Below are 24,405 nucleotides of genomic sequence, written 5' to 3' on the forward strand. Positions count from 1 at the left end.
GGTAACAATTTCAGTAGTTTTTCCCCCCACCTCATTGCTTCCTGAAAATTATGCGTATCAACCAGCGTATGTATTATTATTATTACGATTTTTAGTTTCGGGTGTGGCTGTTTTTTTTCTCTCTCTCTTTGCTACTATTTTAGAGACGCTGAACAATGGTTGACTCGATTAAAAGGCTCCACGTGCTACTACAAGTGTCTTACACATCCATTTTGAGTTATTAATGTAGTAAAAACATTTTTATTTTACAACATCCCAAACAGGTGGAATTCCGTGATGGTTTTTTTCCCCACTTTCTCTTGTCATAAAAAAAAACAAAACAAAAAAACCTGAAAATGTCATCAAATAGGTGCTGTGAGCCAATCAGGCGCCGGTGTCTGTGGCGACAGCTCGAGCCGACATTGGTCGGCGACGGCAGGCGGCTGACGACGTGATTGGCCGATGGAAGCTTCATTGCCTCCATGGCAACATGGCTCCCTCATAGGTGGAAGGGAGGTGGGGGAGAGAGGGGGGGGGGCGAAGCCTTTGCATAATTCAATTGGGTGGGGGGGTGGGGGGGGGCGGGTGCTTGCCTTATGGCCGAGCTGATTGGGCCACACGACAAGTGGTGCAATAAAGGCGGCAAGCTGTGCAACGTGTGCAAAGCCTCACACACACAACACACCATACGCGCACACACGTGGGACGTCGAACACGCGGTATCCGAAAATATGTTGCTCACCTCACATGGGCCAAGTAAAGTACGTCTTTAGGGTCACCTCTCATATACTGTAGTATAGTAACCGCATATATAGTCACACGTTTAGGATCACATCGCATCGTTAGGGTTAGCTCACATAGAAAAACGCATTAAGGGCCACCCTATATGTTTAGGGTCACCTCAGATATGTTTACATCATTTGGGTCACCTCATATATAGTCAAAACATATTTACAATCTTTCAGGAACATAAATGCACTTCAAAGGCACAACTGGCGTCTGACCATTTGACACACGGGCTGCATTAGTGTTTTAATAGATTGAATCGGGCCCCACGCCGCGTGTCAGCCGCGTGTGCGCACATCCGTCTGCAAACAACACGAGATGCTCAAGCACAAAAACGTTGCGGCGTGTTTTGTTGTTTGCGGCCTGGGAGGGAGGGTGTGGTTAGTCGGGAGAAAAACACCACACGGGCGCGCGCACAGATTAGCCGCGAGCCCCTCCCGCAACAGGGAGCCGATGTAGCACGTGGTGCCTGTTGCCGTGGCGACCGCTCCAAGGATACGGCGTGCTGGTTGGACGCGGCGGATGATGAATGATGATGGTCGGGGGAGGGTCGACGGGAGGACGCCTCGCCAGGAAGTGTTGCTAGGCACATTGCAGGTCAGCCCGCGCGTCAACCGCGAGCACGCCGAGGCGCCGCATCGTCGACCGAAAGGCAAAAGTCAATCCGCCCGCCTGTGGATGCTCCGACCGGATAAGAAGAAAACCCTCGCAGATTATCCGGATCACTGAAAACACTCGACAACATTTGCTTAACTGACGCAACAACAAAAGCTGAGCACATGTGACCGTTGTTGCTAACCAAAACAGCAGCACCTCACCAGGCTCTCGCATGACTTCAAGTGACGAGTCTTAGCGCGCGTTGTACACACAACTTGCACTTTCACATCCCAACACAAAAACTCATGTTTGGAAAGCTTGGAAACAGAAGAGGCCACAACTTGCAAGAAGCAGAGGACCAATCTGCGGAGTCCGACTTGGGGTTCGGCCGCCAAACCCACCGAATCTTGGGAAGACGGGCTCGCGAGAGAAGGAACCAAGCCGCCAAAATGTTTTGACGATGGAGCCCAAGCTTCCGCCTCAAAAGACCACAACAACATTTAGCGTGACGCTGATTTGGATTTTGAATTCTTTCTTTCATTCATTTGTTTCAAAGTGCGCCAATCTGTCCAAATGGTGAAGGTTGGGGAGCGCTGATGTGGAAAACATTTTATTTGCTTAACTGCGAACACAACTGAACAACGAACAGCATGAGCACAAACAAGCACGGCGGAGGAGGACGACGACGACGACGAAAGGCGTCCCGATCGATGCCCGAACTGCCGACGGCGCCAATTTCGCCTCGAGGAGGAGGAGGCGCGAGCGAGCGAGCCTTTTGTCTGACGCGGTCAGGCCTTGTCCCGAACGGCGCTCTCCAGCTCCTCCACATGTCGCGCCATCGACACCAGCAGCAGCTTCATCTGGGGGCGGGGCCAAGTCAAAGGAGCCGCAGGAAGATCATTTGGAAAACAGGGGAGGAGGCGCAGAGAATGGGGGACAAACAATATTCACTTTGTGACATTGTCATCCTTTTATTATATTCATTTTTCAATGAAACTTTCGCTTTGTTTTACAGTTTTACCTCGTTATAACGGACCCCGATACAACCGATATCGGACAAAATGGACCGTCGGGACTGAACAATGTGTCCAAAATGAGTTTCCAAGTCTGTTAGTTCCAAAATTGCCCACTGTTGTTTACTGGCGTAACGCAGGCAGAGAATGGGACTGACGCATTTCCTTCCGGGTCACAGATATAAAATATGACTAGATCTAATTCCAAAGGTTGTGCCAACCCATGCCTACGTGGCGACCATGATGAATGCGGGGCATTGACGCGGCGGCCACGCGATGACGATGGTTTTATCTATCGTCTTTTGTGTATAACGAGAGAGAGCGGCATGGCTCTGAAGTGTACAAAACATAAAAGTCTTTGTAGTCTAGAACATGCTATTTTTGGTACAGTAATTTTTTTTTGTCAAAGCCGTTCACCTTTGACAACAGATTTGGAACTAGGAAGCACACCAATTCCTCGAGGTTCAGAAAAGCGACTCGCCAACGATGAGAACTGCACGTCAACAATGTCACCATGACCAAGCACACCGGCGTGGTAAGTTTGGATAAAAGGGGAAACTGTCAAATATTTTAAACCTTTTTTATATTTATTTACAATAACTCTGTACTGTACTGGGCTTTTTAAGCCACACAAAAAATACAAAAGAACAATTTTGTACTGTACAGTAATATGGGTGCATAGTGCTTCAATTAAATGGACAATCGGCTTTATCGGATGAACCCCGCCCCCATTAGTCCGTTCCATCGAGGTTCCACTGTACATTATTTTATTTCCCCCCCCCCTTTTTTTTTTTTTTTTTACATTTTGTTTATTTCCAATAAATGTTTGCGGTTATTGGCCTTTACTATTAAAATGTTTATTTTAGGGTGAAAGCCAAACAAAAGTCTGCAAGTCCGACGGCCGGGACGGATATCGAGATCGCACGTGCGAGCTTGTCGGGCGCGTTACATCGGCTCAACACACACCAGGAAAAATACATGTTAGCTAAACGCGCAACACAACCAATTCAATGAACAGTAGTTGGGAACGGACCTCCCGGAAAGAAAAGGGCGAGGCCGACCCTCGCACCTCAAATCAAGTCAGAATTTGATTTAAAATGTTTACAGAAAATATAGCCCCATTTGAACATTGATGCTAAGCAAAACAGCAGCACCTGGCAAGCAAGGCAGAAGGGCTTTCGAGAGAATTTACATGCAAAGTCTTAGTACCAAACAAACTTGACAAGCCCCTTAGTTGACACATGGTAAAGCGCTAACATGGTATTCATTAAAATATTGTTTAACTGGAATTCAAAAATAGCGCCACACAAAATGTCTGCCGAAAAGCTCTGCTGGGACCCCAAAAAAAAAAACGTATGCTGCGGTAACCAATGTTTCACATGAACATTTGTTGCATGTCATGTCAACTAAAAGCTTTGGTCATTCCTCACCAATTTAACTCATGTGTCAACAGTAGGCAAACTTTACATATTTGCTAAATTGGGCAATATGGCCTAAGTCCCTTTGTTGACACCAGGTAACGCGGTACCGTTAACTAAAAGCTTTGTGCGTCAACAGCAAGCAAACTGCATATTTGCCAGCCTGGACAATGTGGGCTATGCCCCTTCATTGCCGCAAGGTAAAGTGGCGCCATGCCAACTCCAATCTTCACTCACACGTCCTTGAGTAAGCCCACGTGTCGACAGTAAACAATCTTCACACTTGGCCTTCACGTTGTTGCGTCCACACAAATGGACGATGGAAATTGACTGGCCACTTGATTAGGTACAGCCCCTCATCAAAATCAATCCGAATTGATTTCCTGTCGACGCTTTTCTTCTTGCGCAACATTTCCGGCCAGCTGAGCACATGTACAACAACGACGACGACGACGACATGTTTTTCTCCTGTAACAAAGATTCCTGCACACGCTCTCAGTTTTTTGTCCCCGCTTGAGGAAGAAGGCTCGACCACAGCGCCTCCTACAGGCCCATTTGAGAACCGTTTCCCTCCACCAAACAAAGGCCATTAAGCAGGAAGGTAAACGCCCTCCTCTTCCTAAACATCATTTTAAAAAACTAATTCCAAGAATTGACGGAAAAATTGTTATACATATCTATTTTTTTCCCCATTTCTTAAAAGCTATTTTTATTTTGAGGTTAAACGAAGAAACAAACGTTTGCCGAGATGAGCTGCCGCGCGGTGATGTCATTGATGAGGTTTGTTTCGTTACCTCAGCGAGCTGGCGCTCGACTTGGCCTCGGTACTCCAGAGTCACCGGCCGCTCCTCGCCGGCCTCCGCGGACAACGTCGTGCTCGCCGAGCCCAGCACGTAACTGCAAAAGTGAAAACTCAATCCAATCCAAAACATCCACTTTCAATCAATTATGTCAAGGATGTTGTGCACATCTCAAACATGTTTTAGTTCGTAAATGTGAGACAACCTTAACACATGCACGTTGTATTTATTATTATTACGTGACTATTCAAAATGTGGTTACACAATAAACAAACATTTCTGCTGGGTGGAGGAAGCGAAATAAAGGCTTTTATGACTATTACATTATTTGAGTTCCATTTTCATCTCTGTCAGGGTTCTATTTGTTGTGGATTTCTTTAAAAGGGATATTTGTAATTATTATTATATTTCTGTCAGGGTGCTATATGTTGCAGATATTTATTCGTTATTGTACTTAGATTTTCCGCTCACTCAGGATGCAATTGTGGCTTTTCTTTTCATTGATTTATTTTGTGAAATGAACACTTTTTTTGCACTGTTTATTATTACAATTACATTTTCTTCTCAGTGAGGCTGATAATTATTGTGGACATAAAAGCAAAACATTTTTTGATTATTTTTTTTTTTTACTCAACTCAGGCTGCCCTTATGAGTTGTCCAGTTTATTTTTTGTGTATAGATTTATTGCCATTATTCTGCTCACTAAGTGATTTAATGTGGACATTTAAAAAAAATATATATATACATTTTCTTATTTCATTTTTCTGTTCATGGATTGTTATATTTGTTATATTTTCTCCGTCAGTTGCTGCAATTTCAAGCCTCTCTTTCAAAATGCAAGCGCTTTCTCAAAGTCAATGAAAACACATTTGATCCGTCATCCTACTGACTCTACATTTCTTTCTTCAACGTGCAACTCTGGTGATGACCTAAAAAATTTGTACTAAAATAAACAGTAAAGGAAAAAAAAAAAGCAGTCGATCACCGCACACAACAGAATCTAAATGTGCCTTGTCGTACAATAACCCCCCCCCCAAACAATTCTCGGAATCCTGAATGCAAAATTTGAAGGCTACCTGTCGATGTGGGCCACGTCGAAGCAGAACTTGTATCTCTTGTGGTCCAAGTTCTTGGGCGTGGACTTGTAGATCATCCCGAGGACCGAGCGGCATCCGCCACACACCAAATCCACGATCAGACTGGCGAAAAAGCGATGGAAAGATTCCAGATCGAGCCGTACAAAAAGAATCGTGGGGCATACCCGAAACAAGAAGTTGGAATTTCATGAGTGACCTTCAAATTTTGCCTCATTTTCCGTCTTTTATCGAGGTCGTGTTTGAACGAACTCCTCCTCGACGTTTGATCCGATCAACTTCCAAAAGTTCTCAAAAGCTTTTTATTTTTGAACGAACGGCGTTGACATGGCGGCACGGTGAACACCAACAAAAGCGCTTAACGTCCTATCTTTTCAAAAGAAATCACACATTTGATGAGAGTCCAGGCCCGAAGACATCTCCAAAAACTATTTACCCATGCAAATTGGCAGGCACATCAAAAGGTGCCGACGTTATTCCTGCATCGAAGTCCACTACCGTTTGTTTGGAATGTGAGGCAGACCTGCAAAGCTCTACTATGCGCTGCGCGAAAACACCCAAAATGACTGAAACGTGCGACCGACCAATGTCAAGGAACGCCATGTGGGAAGTTTCTTACCACAGAGAACCTTTGCAGGCTTCGTGCAGACGAGCGTCCTTCGCCATCAGCACGTTGTCCGAGACCCCTGAAGACCAAAACAAACACGTCAGACGTCGCCTCAGCGCACCGCTCGTCGCCAGCCGGCTAGCTAACGTCAGCTCCGAAGCGCTGTCGTCCATTCGGGCGTCTGCGCCATTAATCCGAGCAACGGAAAGGTCCGCTCGAATCAACGTACCTGTTGAAATGGAGATGACGGCCGGCGTTGCGTTCGATTTAGGTCACGTAACATCTCGCTTTCGACCGACACGTCACACATTGAAACTTGTGCACAAGCCTCAAAGCATCCTTGAAGCGGTTCCCCAAATAATCCCAATGTCCCGACATTGGGATCGCACTCGATGAGCGTGGCGGCCATCTTTGCCACCGCATCCAAAGTTTGTGGAGGCGACGTCGAAGGAAATTGGAGCGCGAACGCACCAAACGGGTCGCCTCGTTTTTGTTTCCCCCAAGCTAGCTTGTGCACTTGGAATGAAAAACAACTTACGCTTGAGCTGAATTTGATTTTGGGCGTCTTCGCTGCCGTCCCACGACAACGAATCCCCGACGGGCAACTTGCACTTTCCGCAAGTGAACACCATCGGGCCGTCGACGTCGTCGTCCACCTTGAGTTGCAACAGCCTCTCCTCGACGACGGACGAGTCCGCTTTGTACGTTTCGAACGTCCTGTTGACACTTTGCACGCTGTGCGTTGGACACTTGCCGCCCGTCGCCATTTTGTTTTTGAATCTTCGCGGCGCCAGGACGGAAATTGGCGAGAGAAGGAAGCGAGATGCTTCACCACCCTGCGCGTTCCTGCTCGTTTTATTGCGAGCGCCAAACGACCGGCTGTCCGTTACATCTTCAAATGTAATCATTCTAAAACCGTTTTACGCAACAATGTCGTTCCACCTCGCAACGACATTTTTCTCGCGATTTCTTCTGGAGGAGAGCCGATTACGCCACGTCGTTTTAGCAAGAGCGATTCATCTTCGTTCGCGGTGGAAAACACACATCCGTCCATTTTCCGTAGCGCTTCTCCTCGCGCGGGTCGCGGGCGTGCCGGGGCCTAAGCCCCGCTGACTCCGGGCGAGGGGCGGGATACACCCTGAACCGGTCGCCAGCCAATCGCAGGGATTTGAACCCGCAGATGTGCTGACGGAAACCAAGGTTTATTTCTTCGTTTTAAATGATTATTTCTCGACAAAGAATATTAGTGTGTACGTATAAGCTATTGATCACAATTTAAGGACAGCATTAGTTTTGTATCAATAAATAATTGGGTATAACCCGAAAAGACAACACCCATGATACTTAATACTTACACCCCTTAAACGTCCCTTCTTTCAAACAGGCATGCAATATCGTCCACGGAACATTACGCATTCGTTTGATTTTTCAATGACATATTTTCTGGGGAGCTGATTTCCACAAGTTGTTCATATTTTGGGTGATTATTCTTTGTGTTTCGGTAACGTGACGCGAAAAACAGAATTTAAAGTCATTATTATTGTTATTATTTATGTATGTATTCATTCAGGATCGACGTAAGCTTTGAACTAACTAATTTGAATCTAACATTTACGCGAGAGGAAAAAGGCGGAAGTACACGGATCCTTTCTTGCGATTGGGCAATAACCCGGAAAGTTGGGGAAAACAATCCGGAAGTGCTTCGGGCAACGTCCGCAGCGCGAAGATGGCAAGCAGACGTCGCCGTTGACTCGACCGCGCGTCGTCAACAAATTCTCATCCCTCGGCCATGTGTGAAAAGATCCAAAAGGTAACGAGTCGCGTCTGCTTGCCTTTGTTGCTGTGCTCATGCTGCGACTCGGTCCAGGTGAACCGCTGGCTGGCGGCGGCGTTCGGCGACGAGGAGGTTCCTCCGTTCGAGATGAACGCGCGGACGGTGAACATTTTGGAGCAGCTCGCCCGTTCCGCCGAGGCGAGCTGCCGCCGCGCCGACCTGCTCGCCCAAGACCGCAAACACAAAGCGGCCGAGTACCGGGCTGACGGTGAGGCAAACGCCACGTTCGGTTTGGATTGGACGAATATATATCTTGTCAAATATTAAGCACGTGGCTCCCACTCGCGGTCTGAAATTTGACGGCGGCCATGTTCATTGTGGTCCCGCAGGCGCTCACCTCCACGATGTTCTGGTCCAAAGTTTGGGCGTGTCCTACGCCAGCCTGTCCGAGTCCTGCGCGGACTACTTGGCCTCGCTGGTGGACATCGCCGCGGTTCTGGCCACCAGAGACACGTCGCTCTACAGGTACGCGGGGCCGCACATATCGCTCATGCCAGAAAGCGCCGCCGCCGAGTAACGCCGCAGGCCGCGTTTCGCAGTTTGATGCCGGCGCTGAACCGTCTGACCGACGAGCTCCTGGAGGCGGAGAAGTCCGAGAGGAAGCTGGACCGGGGGCTGCTGGTCCTCGGGAAGAAGCTGAGCGACACGATGGCGCTCGGAGGACAACTGCAAGCGTACGCACACTCGATATTCGCAAACGCGCGTCTTTTTTTCCCCCTGAGAAAATATGATACGTTTCCCTCATAAGATTACGACCGTTTCACTTGAAAATAACGACTTTAGTAATCGAAAACAAGACTCTTTTTTTTTTTTTTTTTCTCTCTCTCTCTCTCTCCTCCGTAATATACAACTTTTTCTCCAAAAAATGACTTTGGTCTCGCAAGATTCCTGCTCTAGTCCCTAAATGTTTTTTTTCCCTGCAAACATATAATTATGTTAACTGTGATCTTTTCATGAAAATATACACCTTTCAAAATAAGGAACATTTATTCTTGTAAGATTACAACCTATTTTCTTCAATCTATCTCTAAATTAACTGACTATTTTTCCGCCCTAGAAATAAATGACTTTCTTGAAGACTTTTTTTTTCTTCCCCTTTGGAAAATACACATGAATGCAACTGTGGGTTGCCAATATTTTTAGCCATGACTGCGTTTTCTATTATATGTATATTTGTACCGAAACATCATTCTCTTATTCTTCTAATAATTTTGGTCATCCTAATTGACCTAAAACAGGAAGCGTTTGGTCTGATTTCATGTCAGACGCTCAGGAAAATTTAGACCGTCATGGCTGAAAACATTGGCAGCCCTGAGGTTCCGACACTTTTGAGCATGACCGTACTTTTCTTCATACAGAGCATGCAGTTTATTCTGGAAATACGACTTGTTTTTTTTCCCCCCTCAAAAAGAAAATTTCCCTTTTTAAACTTCTTAAAATTGTATTCTAGAAGAAAAATTTCGAATATGCGGTTACTGTAAGATGACAACTTCTCAGATTTTTTTCCCGTAAACAACTTTATTCTCAAACATCTATGACTTTGTTCTAGTAAGATTAAACCTTGTCTCCTTGAAAATGTCTTTTTCTTTAAAAATGTGATTTTATTTGACTCCAATCTTTTCTCTGCAAACCACACATTTTTACTCCCCAAAAAGAATTCTCTCTTTAAAAGAGAGAATTTCTTTTTTCCCCCCCCTCAAATGTATGACTTCAGCACAATTTCTGAAAGTTTGTAATTACATCTTGAAGATGACCATTTTTTTCCTGGAGAAATATGACTTTCTTGAAAATATGCCAATTTATCTAAAAATTCTAAACGACTTTCTTGTAAGAGTACACATTTTTTTGAAATATATAAAAAAAAAAAAAAGACTGTTCTTGAAAAACTGGGCTCCCCCCCCCCCAAGCTCTTTTCGAGAGAACCTGACTTTTGATTGCTCCGAAATGGTTTTGGCCTCCCGAAAAAGCGGGCAACCTGTGCTTGGGTCCCCGGCAGGGACGTGAGCAAAACGCGTCAGGCTCAAGCGGCGGAGAGCGCCAAAGTGGAGGAGCGCATGCTCAACATGGACTTCCTCGAGGCCAAGGCGAAAGAGATCCGCACCAGACGGGAGGGCCAAGAGGTACGCAATCCAAACGCGGCCTGTGCTTTAAAAGCAGTCGATATTTTTGCCGTGCGACTCAACATGAGAAACCGGCGTAAAAGACGACAGCTCGTTTTATGATGTTGAATATTGAAAATGTTAATTTATCAAAGATGGGCGGCTACACACATTTTAATAACAACAAAACATTATTATTGTAGTTATCTGTAAAGAATCTTTCTTTTAAATTTTGTTTTGGGCGGGGATGGTTTGAAAGGAGAAAGCAAGTTACCGTGACAACCCGGACGACTGACCATTTACACAAGCGTGGGAAAAAAACGGAAACTTTGAGCAAGCGCGTTATGTTTTCCGAATTGCGATCGTTACAAACGACTTGTGCGACGACGCCGTTCGTTTTTGTGTCGTCGGCTCAGGCGCAGCTGGCTTCCAGGAACATGAAGGAGCCGCTCAGCCATCAAGCTTTGGTCCGACTCTCGGAGGTGAGCTCAGGCTACAAAATCAAATTCTGCAGACCTCGAACTTCCCGTTTTGTTCCTCCGAACAGGAAGTGAACGCACTGAAGACAGAAACGGTTCCGCTGAAGAAGAAACTGGAGCCTTTCCTGGACCTCAGCGCGGTGGGTTACGCACCAGTGGAAAGGTTTGAATGGACCACGCCTTTGTTTTGTTGAACGTGAAATGTTTCCCGCCACCACAGAGTCCGTCTCTGGCTCGAGTCAAAATCGAAGAGGCCAAAAGAGAGCTGGCAAGTCGACGAGTTGCTCGAGTGCAAATGAAAAAGCTTCCGTCCTTGAATCTTTTCTCGTCTCTCTAGGCGGCGCTCGACTCCCGGCTGGAGACGCACGTGGACTTCAAGTGAACTCTGACACCGAAAGGATATTTTACAAATAAACTTCAAACGGAACGAGCGTTTTGTCTTTTGTTACACGTCACTCGGAAGAGCGCAGACCTCCGCCAAGGCCTCAAAATTTGAGTCGATGACAAATTGTACACATTCATTCATTGTCAACAATGTCTTGTTTTAAGAGAACATTTGGGAACATATTTTCACCAGAATGATAGAAGGTTGAATACTGACTCGGGGGGGGAACAAAACTCTCGGCAGTGTTGCTTGGGAAAGATCCTGAGCTTACGTTTCCAAACTTTGAGCCAAGGCTCTCATCGGGAAAATGTCACAAAAAGTATCCACGCTGACCATCTTGCTCGAGAGCAAAGAATCCTACGCGTTTTGTTATTTCAGCGCTTTTTCTACTTACCGACATGTATTGCCTGCTGAAGATTAAGCTTGAACTGTTGTCTCAAGCTGCAAAAGTGTGACTAGAATCCAGGACGCTCCGGCACGTGGGAAAGCAGAGCCCCGCTGGCCGTTTATTGGACGGGGCAAAATGAGAACAGGATAGGCACCGCGTGGACAGTGAAAATCAGTGGATAATTCACACCCATTCGAACTGCAGTGAAGGAAAAAAACATTCTTAAGTGGCGATAAACCACCAAAAAAAACAACAAACTAAAAGGAAAAAAAAAAAAGGATTTTTTTAGGGATTTAGTAAGATGTGATAATATACATATTTTTGCAGAGGCTAAAGAATATATGCCTTTAAGTATTATGATAGTCAATGTGTTGCTCCACCGTTGGTGTTTAAGTTAAACAAGGTCTCTAAATGATTAATCGTCATGTCAAAATTATTATCGATTGTCAATTATCGTTGCACCCCTGAAGTCAAGATACCACTCTATTTACACCTGCAAAAAAAAAAAAACTTTCGCAAAGCGATCTCACAAAAGCGACGGCCTTCGGTTTTTCCAAAACGTTCTTCCTGCGGCGGGACAAAGAAAGGAAAGGTGTAACAACATAAACACGGGATGAAGGTCCACACTTGAACGACCTTCAAGCCGTTTATTTAATGGGATCAAAGTGTGACATCATCGGGTGTGTGGGCGAATGGCGTTCAGTTGTTGGTTGGCAGGAAGGCGTCAGGGAAGAAAGCGAGGAAACGGCAACCCTGTCGGAGGAAGTCAAAACCGTTACCTGGGCCCCCATTTAATGTTGCTCAGGCCTTGAAATTGTCTTTTGAGGGCCTGCCGGTCCGACCATTCCGAGTCCATGTAGCTGTCGTCGTCGGCCTCATCTAATTTCTGGAAAATCATTTGGACAAAAGTACAGTGCGTCAATGTTTGTCGGGTGTTTTTCCTTCTAAATAAACATTGAAACTTGTTAGATGCCACTTTTTAAAGTATTCCTCAGCTCTTGTTCTCGCACTGGGGGGTGATCGTATCACATCACTTTGCGGAGATGAAACGAAAACTCCCATTTCTAGGAAAGGTTGTACATTTAAGAGAAAATGGTTTGTTTGTGTACAATGCATTTATGAGTAATAAAATACAACAGTCAACCCATTTATCGCGGTGGGTCTGAAAAGTATTCAGTGTGATAAATGAATAGCTGAAAATCAGCGATATAAAATGTTGAATTTTATATATTTTTTTTAAAAAGGCCTCTTTATACTAATATATATATACACACACACACACACATCAGCGCGCTCGCCTCTGCGGGAGAGTATAAAGAAGCCTTTACTCCTCTCATGTTTTAAAAACTTTAAAGCTCCCGTATTTTGGCGATTTGGACCCCCAGAAAGCGACTTTCTACCAATTCCAACGAGCCGATTTCAAGCCTCTCGGCAGAAAAACGTCTAGAGCTCAGGAATGCGTGGACCGTTTGAATTCATATTTCATGTGTATGCTGAGGCACCATAGAGACAACGTTCCATCCGCGATACTAGAAAAAGTTGGTTCGGGAAAATACGTTTTAAAACACACTTTTGAAAGTTTTCCTTTGCGCCTGTTCTCGCACACTTGTCAAGAAACGAGACGATCATCTCTTTGTGAAAATGAAAAAAAGATTCTTCTTTTTCGGAAAAAGTTATACATTTGAGAGAAAATTGTCATGGTCACTTGGCAGCACTGCACTGCATTCAAAAGTGTCACCTTGATGGACTTTTGTGAGGATTTTGGCTCACCTTGAGCTCCTCCTGCCTCCTGTAGTAATGCATCATCATCTGCTTGTGCTGCTCATTGGTGACCAGAGGCTCCCTCGCCGGCGCCCCCTGCCCTTTCTGCGGGGCAACAGCACCACATTGTCACAAAATGTCCGACTCAAAATAGCCACAGTATCAACGACGACGGCCCTCTTATCAGAGTCCTGTTGAAACTTTGGGGGTCTCAAATGAGCCGTTGCTCACCTACTGATGGGTCTGATGGGTATTTATTTTCTTAGCTCTCGACACAACGGCGACAATGTCAGCGTTGTGTGTACACAACTAAAAGACGGTCTACTATCGCTTTTAATTTCAATTGTCAGTGGACTTACAATGGCGCTCTGTGGACCGTCAAACCTTGCCCAAGCTCATAAACGGCAATTATATGACATTATACAGTTGGACCTTGACGTAAGAGATTAATACATTTATTTGATTTTGCTACATATTGAATAACAATAAAAATTGTAGAAAAGAGAATGTAAATCAATAAAAACTGATTTTATAGTGTTATTACTTTACAGACTGTAGTACAACCCCGTGTTGTTAAGGGGTGAGGCCTAATGAGTGACATCAGTAGTTCGAGTTCGCTGGTCCGTTGAATAAACAACTGAAAAACTGATAAAGTTGGCGACTGTGGCTCTCCGTGCCCACGTGCGCGGGCATCACAGTACCTGAATTGCTGAATTTTTTTCTTTCACTTTGCAACACAAAGTGCAAAAAAAAAAAAGCTGTGACATGCGAGTGGCTCCGTGTGGTCTCACCTTCTGGATCTTGACCATCAGCTTGGTTTTGTCGTTCTTGCCGATATAGTCCTGCAGCTTCTTGCCCTTCTGCAACTCCTTGGCCGCCCACCACAGCTGGCACTCGGACTCCTCCAGCACCAGCAGCGACGCCTAAAATAAAGCACATTTCTCGTGATCAGCAAAACGTTCCTCGTGTGCACAAGAACATTTTACGAGGACGCCGGGAAACTTACACATGAGCAAAAAGTTTTTCATGCTCATGAAAAACTTTTTGCTGCTCAACAAAACTTTCTGGTGTGGACGAGACATGTTTTATTTTCTTTATAAAAAAACGGAAGTTATTCATTTAGGATGTTAGATTTGAATGATCTACGGCACAATCGTATCCGAGCTTTTAATTAGCCCAAAGATGAGGTAAGAAGGAGTCGTTGGTTTGTTGTTTCTTTTACTGGTTCATAATTTCGGAGCTGAAAAAAATTATCGAGTCACTCGAAGCATTCGATTACCAGAAAAATATAGAAGCTCCGCAGTGATCAGCCGCTAACGCGAGCTCACGTCAGTCAACGCTACACTCTCATTTGCTGACGCCCACCAGGACAAGCCCCGCCTTTTAAAGCCACACACACACTCAAAGTCACAGATATTACAGTGTGGAGCGTGAGGATGGCGACCCCAGGTGGACAACAATAATACATGCACCTCCCGTGCACATTTTCTCATTTAATAATGCTAAATAAATGTTTGTCCGATTAATCGATGGCATAATCGGTGGAATAATCGAGTCTAAAAATATTTAACAGCCCTGCTGGGCTCACCTGCGTCCCCGACAGATCCTCGCGGTCTTCCAACTCCATGCGGATGGGGTCGTGAGGAGGCAGCCCCATGGGGTACACGATCATGACGGCCCCCCGCAGCTGGGCCAGGGCCTCTCTCACCATCGCCATGGTTACGCACACGTTGGCTTCCGCTTGTTTCTTCAAAGGGGAAACAAAGGGCTGACGTTGTGGATTACTGCTAAAATCCAGTTAGAATTCACGTGCCGACTCACTTTGGAGATGAGGGCCTTTGCCTCGTCCACCGTTTTAAGCAGCACGGCTTTCATTTTCTCATTAGGAGCTGACAAAGAAAATGTGACAACATACATCATTCATACAATGGAGCCAAAACTATTCATTTCCCAGACGAATTAAATGCATTAATTAATTGGAGACTCTAAATTGCCCGTAGGTGTGACTGTGAGCGTGAATGGTTGTTTGTTTGTATGTGCCCTGCGATTGGCTGGCAACCAGTTCAGGGTGTACCCCGCCTACTCGCCCAAAGATAGCTGGGATATGCGCCAGCGCGCCCGCGACCCGTGTGAGAAGAAACGGTGAAGAGAACGGATGGATGGACTTTCGTAAGGCGAAGTTTTGCTGCCGGTTTGGTCAAACACACGGACAACACAAGACAAAAAAAATGTATTATAATGACTTTTGGGGAAACAAATCTGAGGTTTAATTTTAAAGCCAGATAGCTAATTTTGAGGGGTACTTTTGATACGAACTGGTTCAGGCCATTGATTTTGAAAGCTCAAAGACGTCTTTCTCCCCACCGTGTCCGTTGCGCCGGCCCACGTCGTCCTTCTTAAAGACGGCGCCCCCGCTGGGCACGCACTTGTCCTCCCACTCGTCCTTCAGCTTCAGGTCCACCAGCTGCTCATCCGTCAGCCCTTGCATGTTGGGTGGCAGCGTGACGCCGTGCTCGGCCAGCTCGGCCATCTCTAGACAGATCACAAAATAAGATTATTATTATTTTATTTTAAAAAATTTTAAGAGAAGCCACATTTTAATCTGGAGAGACCAAACAAAAAAAAAAACTTGTTTTACTAGTGTTTATTGAAATTGTTTTAAGTAGTTATTTTTTTTTGTACATTTAAGCACAGTGCTAACATTCAAACTTCATTATGTGAGCATGGATTACAACAATAGTAAACATAGAGGTTTTATTTATAACAAAAGTATCTCTTTTTTAATGGAGTACACTTGCTGCATTTTTAACAATATGTATGTTTTCAATAGTGTACAACATTTACATTGTTAGATATTGTAAAATACATTAAAAAAAAAAAACATCGATTTTTTTTTTTTTTCCCCCACACTTGATGAGTGGGTTACCACTACATTCGCTTTTGTATACAAACAAAAAGTCCATAATATTTCCCTTATAAGATAATATGGCTACCCAATGAATTTTCAAAATTGTAATACACTGGTTTTAGATTCATTAATCCGGTAAAAAAAAAAAATTAAAAACAAAAACAAAAAAAGTCTTACCTGCACACATTCGGTCGACTTTCAGCCTGCCGTTGTAAATGTTCGTAATGTCGCGCACGAGCACGTCGACGGGCTCGTGCACGCCGGTGCTGAACAGGAAGTGGCTCTCATCCCCCCGCTTGACGTGCAGAATAACCATTTCCAAATCAAGCCTGTCCTTCCTTCAAGAAAAAGGAAAAGGAGAGAAACAACGTCGGACACACGACCACGATGTGTGTGTGAGAGTGGGTCAGGGGACAACACAACCTAACCATGGCAATTGCCGTCGAGGAAGATTCGAGAATGAGCTAAAGGCTAAAGCTAAAGGCTCGAACATTTACGCAATCATCATAACAATAACATACACCGGAGCTGTAACAGATACAATAAAAAGGATTAGAAAAAAAATTCAGGATGATGATCAAAAGTTCATTTGCTGTATATTTACTTGACTGCGAGAGAAGAAAAATAATGGAAGAAATAATGATTAAGTAACATCCAACGTTTTTACCAACTTCCTTTCGGCATCAGAACAGCTTTAAGATCGTCTTGAGTGGCACATTTTGGTAATTTAGTAGCTAGCACTTACCTGTTGCGGTGCAAAGGACGACCGAAAAGCCACACGTTCACATTTGTTTACGTCTGGTGACTTAGCAACTCGCGTTGGCCCGATTCTTCTTCATCGTCATCAAGATGGGGGAAGCAGCACTACTGCCATCCAAAGGCCAAAGGAAGAACTGCAGATTAACTTGACGCTACATGGAAAACACACCACCATCCGGTTCCATTTTTATTTTTTTGCATACATACAACATAAACTGCCTTTATACATAAATTTGCAATCGATTGTGCACGTTTAATATGGAATATTCACAGACAAACATGAATCGCCACGTTGCTTTTTTTCCTCTCTAATACATATACAGATTGTTTACTGGCACAGACTCATTTACTACGGATAAATATATACGGATTGTTATGACAGATTACGGCCATTAATTAAAGAGGAGGGCCACACGGACCTCACAAAGTGAGCCACTTTGTGGCCTGGAAAATCTCAAATGCGACAAAGAAAAAGCTGCTGGCTTGTGGATATAGGATATATTTATATGTATTTATCTACTTCACACAATTGATGCCTTTGAGAGCAGTGAATGGAGATTTGGAAGTAAACAACAATTTAATTCATTCATCTTTGAACTAAATATTGGTCATATTTGCAGTGAACCGAACCAGCCACATGATTTCTAACTGAGGCCTGAAAGTGAATGAGAAGGGTAGGAAAAGTCAGTTCCTGTTTGCGGGTCCAAATACTCGCACAACACTGAATTGCCACGGACGCAAAAAAAAAAAAAAAAAAGAAGCACCCTGAACACAACTTGCACATCACGCTGCAGTTTTCACTACGTATTCAAATGTCGGCTGGATTTTTAAGACCAAAATGAAGAATGTGCCCTTTTTGTGCGGCGCTTGTCACGTCCCACGATCACTACATCATCATTAACACACACACACACCCACCTACCTAGTTGTTGCTTTTGACGGGGTGGCTGGGGAGTGTGAACAAAGAAATCCGGAATGTGTGTCGGATGTGCAACCTCAGTGCATATAAGTATCATTGCGCAAACACACGCACATATACAAATGCACGCATAAATAAGGTTTCTACATAATCAACTATGTATATGTACACAGCAACATTGGCGGGACTCATTGCGACACAGCGTACATTCATGAGCAAAGCGAGCGCAGCGTGACCCCTGACCCTAGGTTGATATTGCACAGGCGCTCATGGATATGGGAGACGTAGAACTGCGTCCACAGCTTAATTAAAAATACAGTGGACCTCTCCTATATCGCTGATTTTTATGATATTTTATTTAATTTTTTTACCTGTTTTCCCGTATACAGTGGACCCTCGCTATTCATGGGAATAGGGACCGAGCCTGACCGCGAATAGCCGCAAATAATTGAGGGCCATTATAATTGCATTGAATTATTAATTTTTTACCCAAGAAATTCTTGAATAAACTGGGAAGGAGCTTTCTCCCTGAGGAGGGAGAAGAAAAATCTTCAAACAGGTGATTCCGTGGGTGCCAAACCGCAAAATATGTGCGGGTCTGCCCGAATTTCGAGTGAGTGAAGCTGTGCAACCTTCCGTGTAGTACCAAGTTGTGCCACAACATGCCAGGCAGCACTGAGCTCTACTCCAAGACATGCGTGTAATCAAGAATAAGAAGAAGCAGCAGAGAACGTTTAAGTATTGTTGTATACTCCGTTTGTATGCGTTGCTGCTCCATGTATTAAAGTAGCAGTTGTTCAAATGTTTAGAATTACCGTATCGTTAATGCCAATTTCAACTGTATCTCAAGGCACCACTGTATAAACGTTTTGGGACATTTTTGAGATTTTTCAATAAAAATGTTGTGGGAAGTGCAGAAAGCAATGTTGATATTGCACAGGCGCCTATATTATAGATATAGATCTGATATCTATAGCTGCGCCCACAGATCATTTTATATATATATATATATATATATATATATATATATATATATATATATATATATATATATATATGTATATATGTATATATATATATATATGTTTTTTTTTTTAATCGAGGGAGTACTTGCACACATGTTCCGGCTCTTGACGTGGAATCTGTCTTAAATACTCTCACACAAACACGCATATATACTGTATACATATATACGTCTATCATAGAGCTATACATGTCTAGATCACTGTTTAGTTGGCTCTCTGGGGTAGAAGAAGCAGCTCCCTCCAGATCCATCGGGGAGTTTTGAGATAGTGGCGGCGGTCTGCGAAGGGAGAGGAGGAGGAGGGGGGAGGGCCGTTAATGCCGGGGTGGCGGCCAACCAGTCCGGTTCTGGGAACAGGGTGGTATTGGGGGGCAACGTTTTAGCCGGGTGCGTGGGGAATGCCGGGGTAGGGGTTAACCAGTCTGGCTCGAGGAGCGGGGAGGACCCGGGGGCAGGGGGTGTCGGAAATTTTGCATTAGTCAACCAGTGCGGTTTGGTGGGGGCGGTTGAGCAGGGGGGCAGCGTGGCGGTTTTAGCCGGGAGTGGGAAGTCGTTGTTGAAGGTGACCCATTTGGGGGGCTGGCGACGGGGCGGCAGGACAGGCGGAAGGGATGACGCCGGTGCGAACAGGGACGCGCTCCGACAGATGTTCTGCGGAGCGGGGACGGCGGCACCGGTGGGGACGAGCGGCGCCCATTCTGGGCAGCCGGTAAACGGGTTGGTGCTGCTGGGACGGGCGGGCGGCGTCTCGGCGGCGAAGGGGTTGGGGGAGGCGCGCAGGGTCTCTTGTGAGCGACTGCGGGGCATGACCGGCGGCGGGGGAGGAAGAAGGGCGGTGGCCAGTAAGGACGAGGATGACGAGGCGGCGGAGGGGATGGAGGGCGGGGTCCTCAGGAAGCTGCCCCGGGTCAGTGATTGGGTGCTCTGTCGGGAGGACGATGACGAGGACAGGAAGTCAAAGGCGTCCAAGGGGTCGGGCTTCCACTGGACGCCGTTCAGTCCGTTTGTCTGACACACAAAGAGAACATCAATCACCATCTCAATACTTGATTACTACCATCTATGCCCCTCCCTTTCTGGGACCACGTTTCCATCAGAATGGTCCAGTCCAGTTCTACACTTTGGGAGGGTGCGTCAGCAAGAGCAAGGCCACAAAAATAAGAACAATGGAGACCATTTTGGCTCCTGGCCATCAGCACTGTGCGCCATCTTAGGTACCTGGCCACTGCGCTTGGTAAGGGTGACCAAAGAGGGGGTACAAACTAAACGGCATAGTGCTGTCTCGTGGAAACCGGACTTTAAAAACCCACTGCGCATCGTAAAGGTGCCCAAAAAGATGGTTAAAAAAATGAAAACTGTTGGTACTACTGGACTTTACTGTGTGCCATTTTGCAGACCTGCCCGTGGCGCTTGGTAAGAGTGTCCAAAAAGGGGGGACAAATGGAAACACCTGGTGAAAACCGCATTGTAAAAGACACATTGTGCTCAGTAAGGGTGGCCAAAAAAGGAGGTACAGCCTGAAATGACCGGTACTGCCTGGCGGGAGCTGGACTTTAAAGACTGCTACTCGCTACGGGGTGCCCTCAAGCCAGAAGCACATGGAACACCACCACAAAATGAATGAAATCATACAAAATGATGATTCGAGCACATATGAAACCACATTTCTGTCCCTGGGTGGCAGAAAGGAAAGTAAGGAGGACATGGCAACAAAAAAGGGGGGTGTTTTGAGGTGGGTAGTTGCGCTACGGAGGAAGGACATGAAGTACCTGTCACCCCGACGGCTTCTCCGGCTTGTGAGAGAAAGGACAAACGGAAAGCGAGAAGAAGACATTAAGCTTGTGAGAAATGAGGGAAGAGAGAAGCTCCATTTTGTCAAAGCCGGAGGAAGAAGGAAATAAAAACGGCACGGGCACCAACCTGCGGGGCCGAAGCAGCCTTGCCGGCCTCTGGCGGGAGAGCGTGATGGGAGCGGGAACGGGGCGGCGGCTTCGGGGAGGCCAGAGTTTGTGCGGGAGGGGCGGCGGGCGTGGGCTGCAACGGGGGAGGCAGTTGGGACTGGACTGGAGCGGCGGGCTGGGATTGTATGGGCGCCGGTACCGACGGCCTCACAACAGGGGGAGCCGTAGGGGCGGCTCCTGATGGTGCGGGCCCTGAATGAGGGCGGCACCACAGAAGTCAGTTTCACCTCAATATATTGATATGCTAATAAACACGCGTCCTCACCTAGAGGAAGATCAGATGGTTTGGCCGGGACGCCGGATCCGGGTCGAGGGGCCCCGGGGTGGGTGTCGGCGATGGGTCGAGGGGCCCCGGGGTGCACGTCAGGGATGGCCCGGGGAGCGCCGGGGTGGGACGGAGGAGAGGGACGAGACTGCGGAGGCACGCTGATCACGCCGGCTCGGGGGGGGGGATTCTAGAGCAAACCACAAACACGGCATCATCAGTATCATCATTAGCAACAGTGGCATCGGTATGACCAATATCACCAGTATCGGCATTATCACCGTTATCATTTTCATCACCAGTATCATCCTTATGATCAATATCATCATTATGAACAGTACAATCAGTCGTGGCATTACCATCATGATGACGAGTAAGCCAAATCACCAGTATCATCAGTATCACATTTATCATAAAGTATGACCTTTATGGCCTGCATCATAATGATCACCATTATCATCAGTATGACCAATGTCATTAGCACTAATATCATCCTTATGACCAGTGTCGTCATTTTGAACATATCATCACTATCACCATTAACCAACAATATGACTCGTATCCTGATTATCATATGATGACCAGTGTTATCATTATCACCAATATCATCAGTTTCACCGGAATCATTAGTGCGACCAATATCCTCATTTTGCGCGGTATCATCAGGCTCGGCATTACCATCATTATGACCAGTATCCTGATTATCATTGGTATAATCACGATCCAAAATTGTGTCAACAGCACTAGTATTGTCTTTACTGTCGGTATCGCTATTATCATCATCAGTATCAGATTTATGAACAATATCACCAGTATCATTAATAAAACCAGTGTCACCAACATCAAACGTTTCACCAGTATCATCAGCGTCACCATTACCATCAGTTACACCATTGTCACAATTATCGTGTTTCATCACTATGTGCCATATCACCATCACGGCCTGCATCAAAGTATCGATCAAGTACAAACCAGTACAATCATTGTTTTCAGTATCATCGTCATGACCAGGATCGCCCTCCTCATTGCATAATCATCAATTGCTTTCGCCACATTCATCAGTATCATTATCATTTATATCATGAGTGTTATTATCAGTATCACCAATATGACAACGTCATTATAGCATTAACACTAGTATCATCCTTACAACCAGGTCTACATTGCAAATGAAAATCTGTTCTCAATTGCCTTACCTGGCTAAATAAAGCTTCAATACAATTTTAAAATGACCAGTATCACCATTATCGTCAGTATGACCAATATCACCAGTATCATGATCATCATCATCATCATCATCATCAGTGTGATTTTTGTGAGGAGTTGAGCCGGAAACCTACCGGCCTCGAAGCACCTCCCGGTCCAGGAGGACCTGCGGCTACCTGGCCTCGACCTGAAATGGGTCAGAGCAAAGTCAATAAATGTCGAGTGAATGGAAAAAGTAGGAAGCTGTCAAATCAAGTTTGGATCTAAAACAAAACACAAAATAGTATTCTATTTTGTGTTGTAAATGGGTATTTGTGAATGCCATAGGAATTAAAAGGCAGCCTATTTTTGAGAAAAGTCAGTCACGATAACAAATAATCTTTAGAAAAAAAAGACCCGCTGCACACCGAGTGACAGCCAAAAGTGACTGAAATGGACCATTGCAAAAAAAAAAAAAAAAAGCTAGTCAGCATCGCTTCGCCACACGCAGAGCAATTAAGTAAAACTGCGAGCCTGTAATGGGATTTAAGGCTCCAAATACAACACATGTATACTATATTACTTTTTATTGAAGCACAAAAATGTCAAGGAAGAAGAGGATGGCCACCAAGATAGGAAATGGGTGACAATACAGGAGGGTGTGGGTATTTATAGAGGCTGTTTTAAAGTCAATGTTTAAGGAGAGAAAATGTCATTTTACTGAAGTGAATTGAAAACTTTTTATTCTTCATTTATTAAAAAGACAATTAAAAAAAAAACAGGACTATATTCTCAAATATGCCTTTTTGTCTCACAAAAAGCAGTAGTTTTAGCAATATACTTTATGTGTAATATGTTCTAAAACAGGGGTGTCAAACTCATTTTTGTCACGGGCCACATCGCAGTTATGCGTCCACTCGGAGGGGCCGTTATGGCTGCAAACCCATATGAATGTATGATTGCCTCATATTATTACATATACACAAATTAATGGATAATTACTTTTAAAATCAAAAGCCAGTAAAAACAGTTCAACTACAGTATGAAGTTGTATTTTAAAAGTGGGGTTGATAAAAAATGCTTGCAATATCTCAATATTTTTAAAAGTGGAGACAATTTGGAATTTTAGCAAGAAACAATGTCGATGCAGACTCTCGCGGGCCACATAAAATGACGTGGCGGGCCGGATCTGGCCCCCGGGCCACCAGTTTGACACCTGTGTTCTAAAAGAAAAAAATACCTTCATGCAGGGATGCTGGTTTATTATGCAGGCATGTTCAAATGATAATTGATCGCAAATTATTTTACTACGGTTCTCGGACCCGAATTGAGAGCTTTACGGCACTCACCTGCGGCGACGGCGGGCCGAGGAAGAGCCGGACTTTTTGGTCCTTTGCAGCACAACGCAAACCAAAATACACAATTGTCACGCAATAAGACACTTGAACCGCTCGAAGCGCTAAGCCTGAATGTGAGCCGACGGGAGCGGTTGGAATGGAGCAGCTAGTGTGCACGTGACTGCCACCTGGGGGCTGCGTATGGGGAAAGCACTACAAACTTCAACTTAAGAGTCCACTGTCTAAAATTCTCTCTACATGTCCTGGAATGCAGGTTGTAAAGCACACGGGGTGCAGCAGACGTGTTACCTCCACAGTCCCTTCGAACAGGAAGGGGGCTCAGACCTCCTTCACCAGGGGAGCGAGGTCAAACAGCAGAATAAAAGTCGTTAAAGAGCCGTTAGCGCCTCTCTGCTTTATATTAGCTGGACTAGCTTCGCGGTAGTACACTACCTGAGGGCGGCGGCGGGCGCTGCGGCGGCGCGGGTTTTGCCGGGGGCGCGTTGGGCCGAGGAGGCGGCGCGCGCTTGGGCTCCAGGCTTTGGGATGTCGGTGCGCCGGGCTGGAAGTCTACAGGAGGGCCTGGGGAAAACCAGGAAAAATGTTGTCCTATTTCAAGCCAAATAAAGTGAACGCTCGTTCATCACAGGGTCACAAACCACCCGTAACAGGTGAAAAGATGCCATTTTACCACTCCCTTCTAGCCGCTTTAAACAAATTTAAAGTTAATAAAACACACTTTCTCTTAAAAATTCGTAAAAGTATTTGAACACAAAAAATGCAAGCATAAAATCCCTCTTTCTATGC

The 24,405-nt window shown here is 45.3% G+C and overlaps 4 protein-coding genes across 16 annotated transcripts in view; 1 reads left to right on the forward strand and 3 right to left on the reverse strand.

The window, feature by feature from the left end:
• Positions 1 to 336: 336 nt before the first annotated feature.
• mis18a (MIS18 kinetochore protein A) lies at positions 337 to 7,412 on the reverse strand. The gene is made up of 5 exons (XM_061703119.1): positions 6,833 to 7,412; positions 6,307 to 6,373; positions 5,670 to 5,792; positions 4,588 to 4,690; positions 337 to 2,222 (listed from the first exon to the last, which is right to left on the reverse strand). Exons 1-5 carry the CDS (start codon positions 7,200 to 7,202, stop codon positions 2,151 to 2,153), a joined length of 735 nt encoding a protein of 244 aa, XP_061559103.1. The 5' UTR covers positions 7,203 to 7,412; the 3' UTR covers positions 337 to 2,150.
• haus1 (HAUS augmin-like complex, subunit 1) lies at positions 6,952 to 11,151 on the forward strand. Its single transcript, XM_061703118.1, has 9 exons — positions 6,952 to 8,104; positions 8,162 to 8,336; positions 8,458 to 8,593; positions 8,668 to 8,802; positions 10,125 to 10,248; positions 10,644 to 10,709; positions 10,775 to 10,846; positions 10,927 to 10,974; positions 11,044 to 11,151. The coding sequence occupies exons 1-9, from the start codon at positions 8,084 to 8,086 to the stop codon at positions 11,086 to 11,088; spliced, it is 822 nt and encodes a 273-aa protein (XP_061559102.1). The 5' UTR covers positions 6,952 to 8,083; the 3' UTR covers positions 11,089 to 11,151.
• A 923-nt stretch (positions 11,152 to 12,074) lies between these two features.
• cfap298 (cilia and flagella associated protein 298) lies at positions 12,075 to 16,982 on the reverse strand. Its single transcript, XM_061702614.1, has 8 exons — positions 16,894 to 16,982; positions 16,326 to 16,486; positions 15,605 to 15,772; positions 15,062 to 15,129; positions 14,829 to 14,987; positions 14,032 to 14,163; positions 13,250 to 13,345; positions 12,075 to 12,365 (listed from the first exon to the last, which is right to left on the reverse strand). The coding sequence occupies exons 2-8, from the start codon at positions 16,462 to 16,464 to the stop codon at positions 12,255 to 12,257; spliced, it is 873 nt and encodes a 290-aa protein (XP_061558598.1). The 5' UTR covers positions 16,465 to 16,486; positions 16,894 to 16,982; the 3' UTR covers positions 12,075 to 12,254.
• Positions 16,983 to 17,087: 105 nt separating this feature from the next.
• Positions 17,088 to 24,405, reverse strand: part of synj1 (synaptojanin 1) — a 31,246-nt gene continuing 23,928 nt past the window's right edge. For 9 of the 13 annotated variants that reach the window (XM_061701912.1, XM_061701911.1, XM_061701913.1 and 6 more), the window contains 7 exons: positions 24,052 to 24,180; positions 23,908 to 23,946; positions 23,611 to 23,652; positions 22,417 to 22,469; positions 21,077 to 21,266; positions 20,771 to 21,003; positions 17,088 to 19,858 (listed from right to left, as the gene is read on the reverse strand). In XM_061701912.1, coding sequence (XP_061557896.1) covers positions 19,049 to 19,858; positions 20,771 to 21,003; positions 21,077 to 21,266; positions 22,417 to 22,469; positions 23,611 to 23,652; positions 23,908 to 23,946; positions 24,052 to 24,180 — 1,496 coding nt within the window. In that variant the 3' untranslated portion in view covers positions 17,088 to 19,048. Of the gene's footprint in view, positions 19,859 to 20,619; positions 20,644 to 20,770; positions 21,004 to 21,076; positions 21,267 to 22,416; positions 22,470 to 23,610; positions 23,653 to 23,907; positions 23,947 to 24,051; positions 24,181 to 24,405 lie in introns of all 13 variants that reach the window. The other 4 variants (XM_061701920.1, XM_061701917.1, XM_061701921.1 and 1 more) reach the window with 3 other exon arrangements.

The sequence above is a fragment of the Phycodurus eques genome, chromosome 17 (assembly GCF_024500275.1).
Source record: "Phycodurus eques isolate BA_2022a chromosome 17, UOR_Pequ_1.1, whole genome shotgun sequence".
Taxonomy (NCBI): Eukaryota; Metazoa; Chordata; class Actinopteri; order Syngnathiformes; family Syngnathidae; genus Phycodurus; species Phycodurus eques.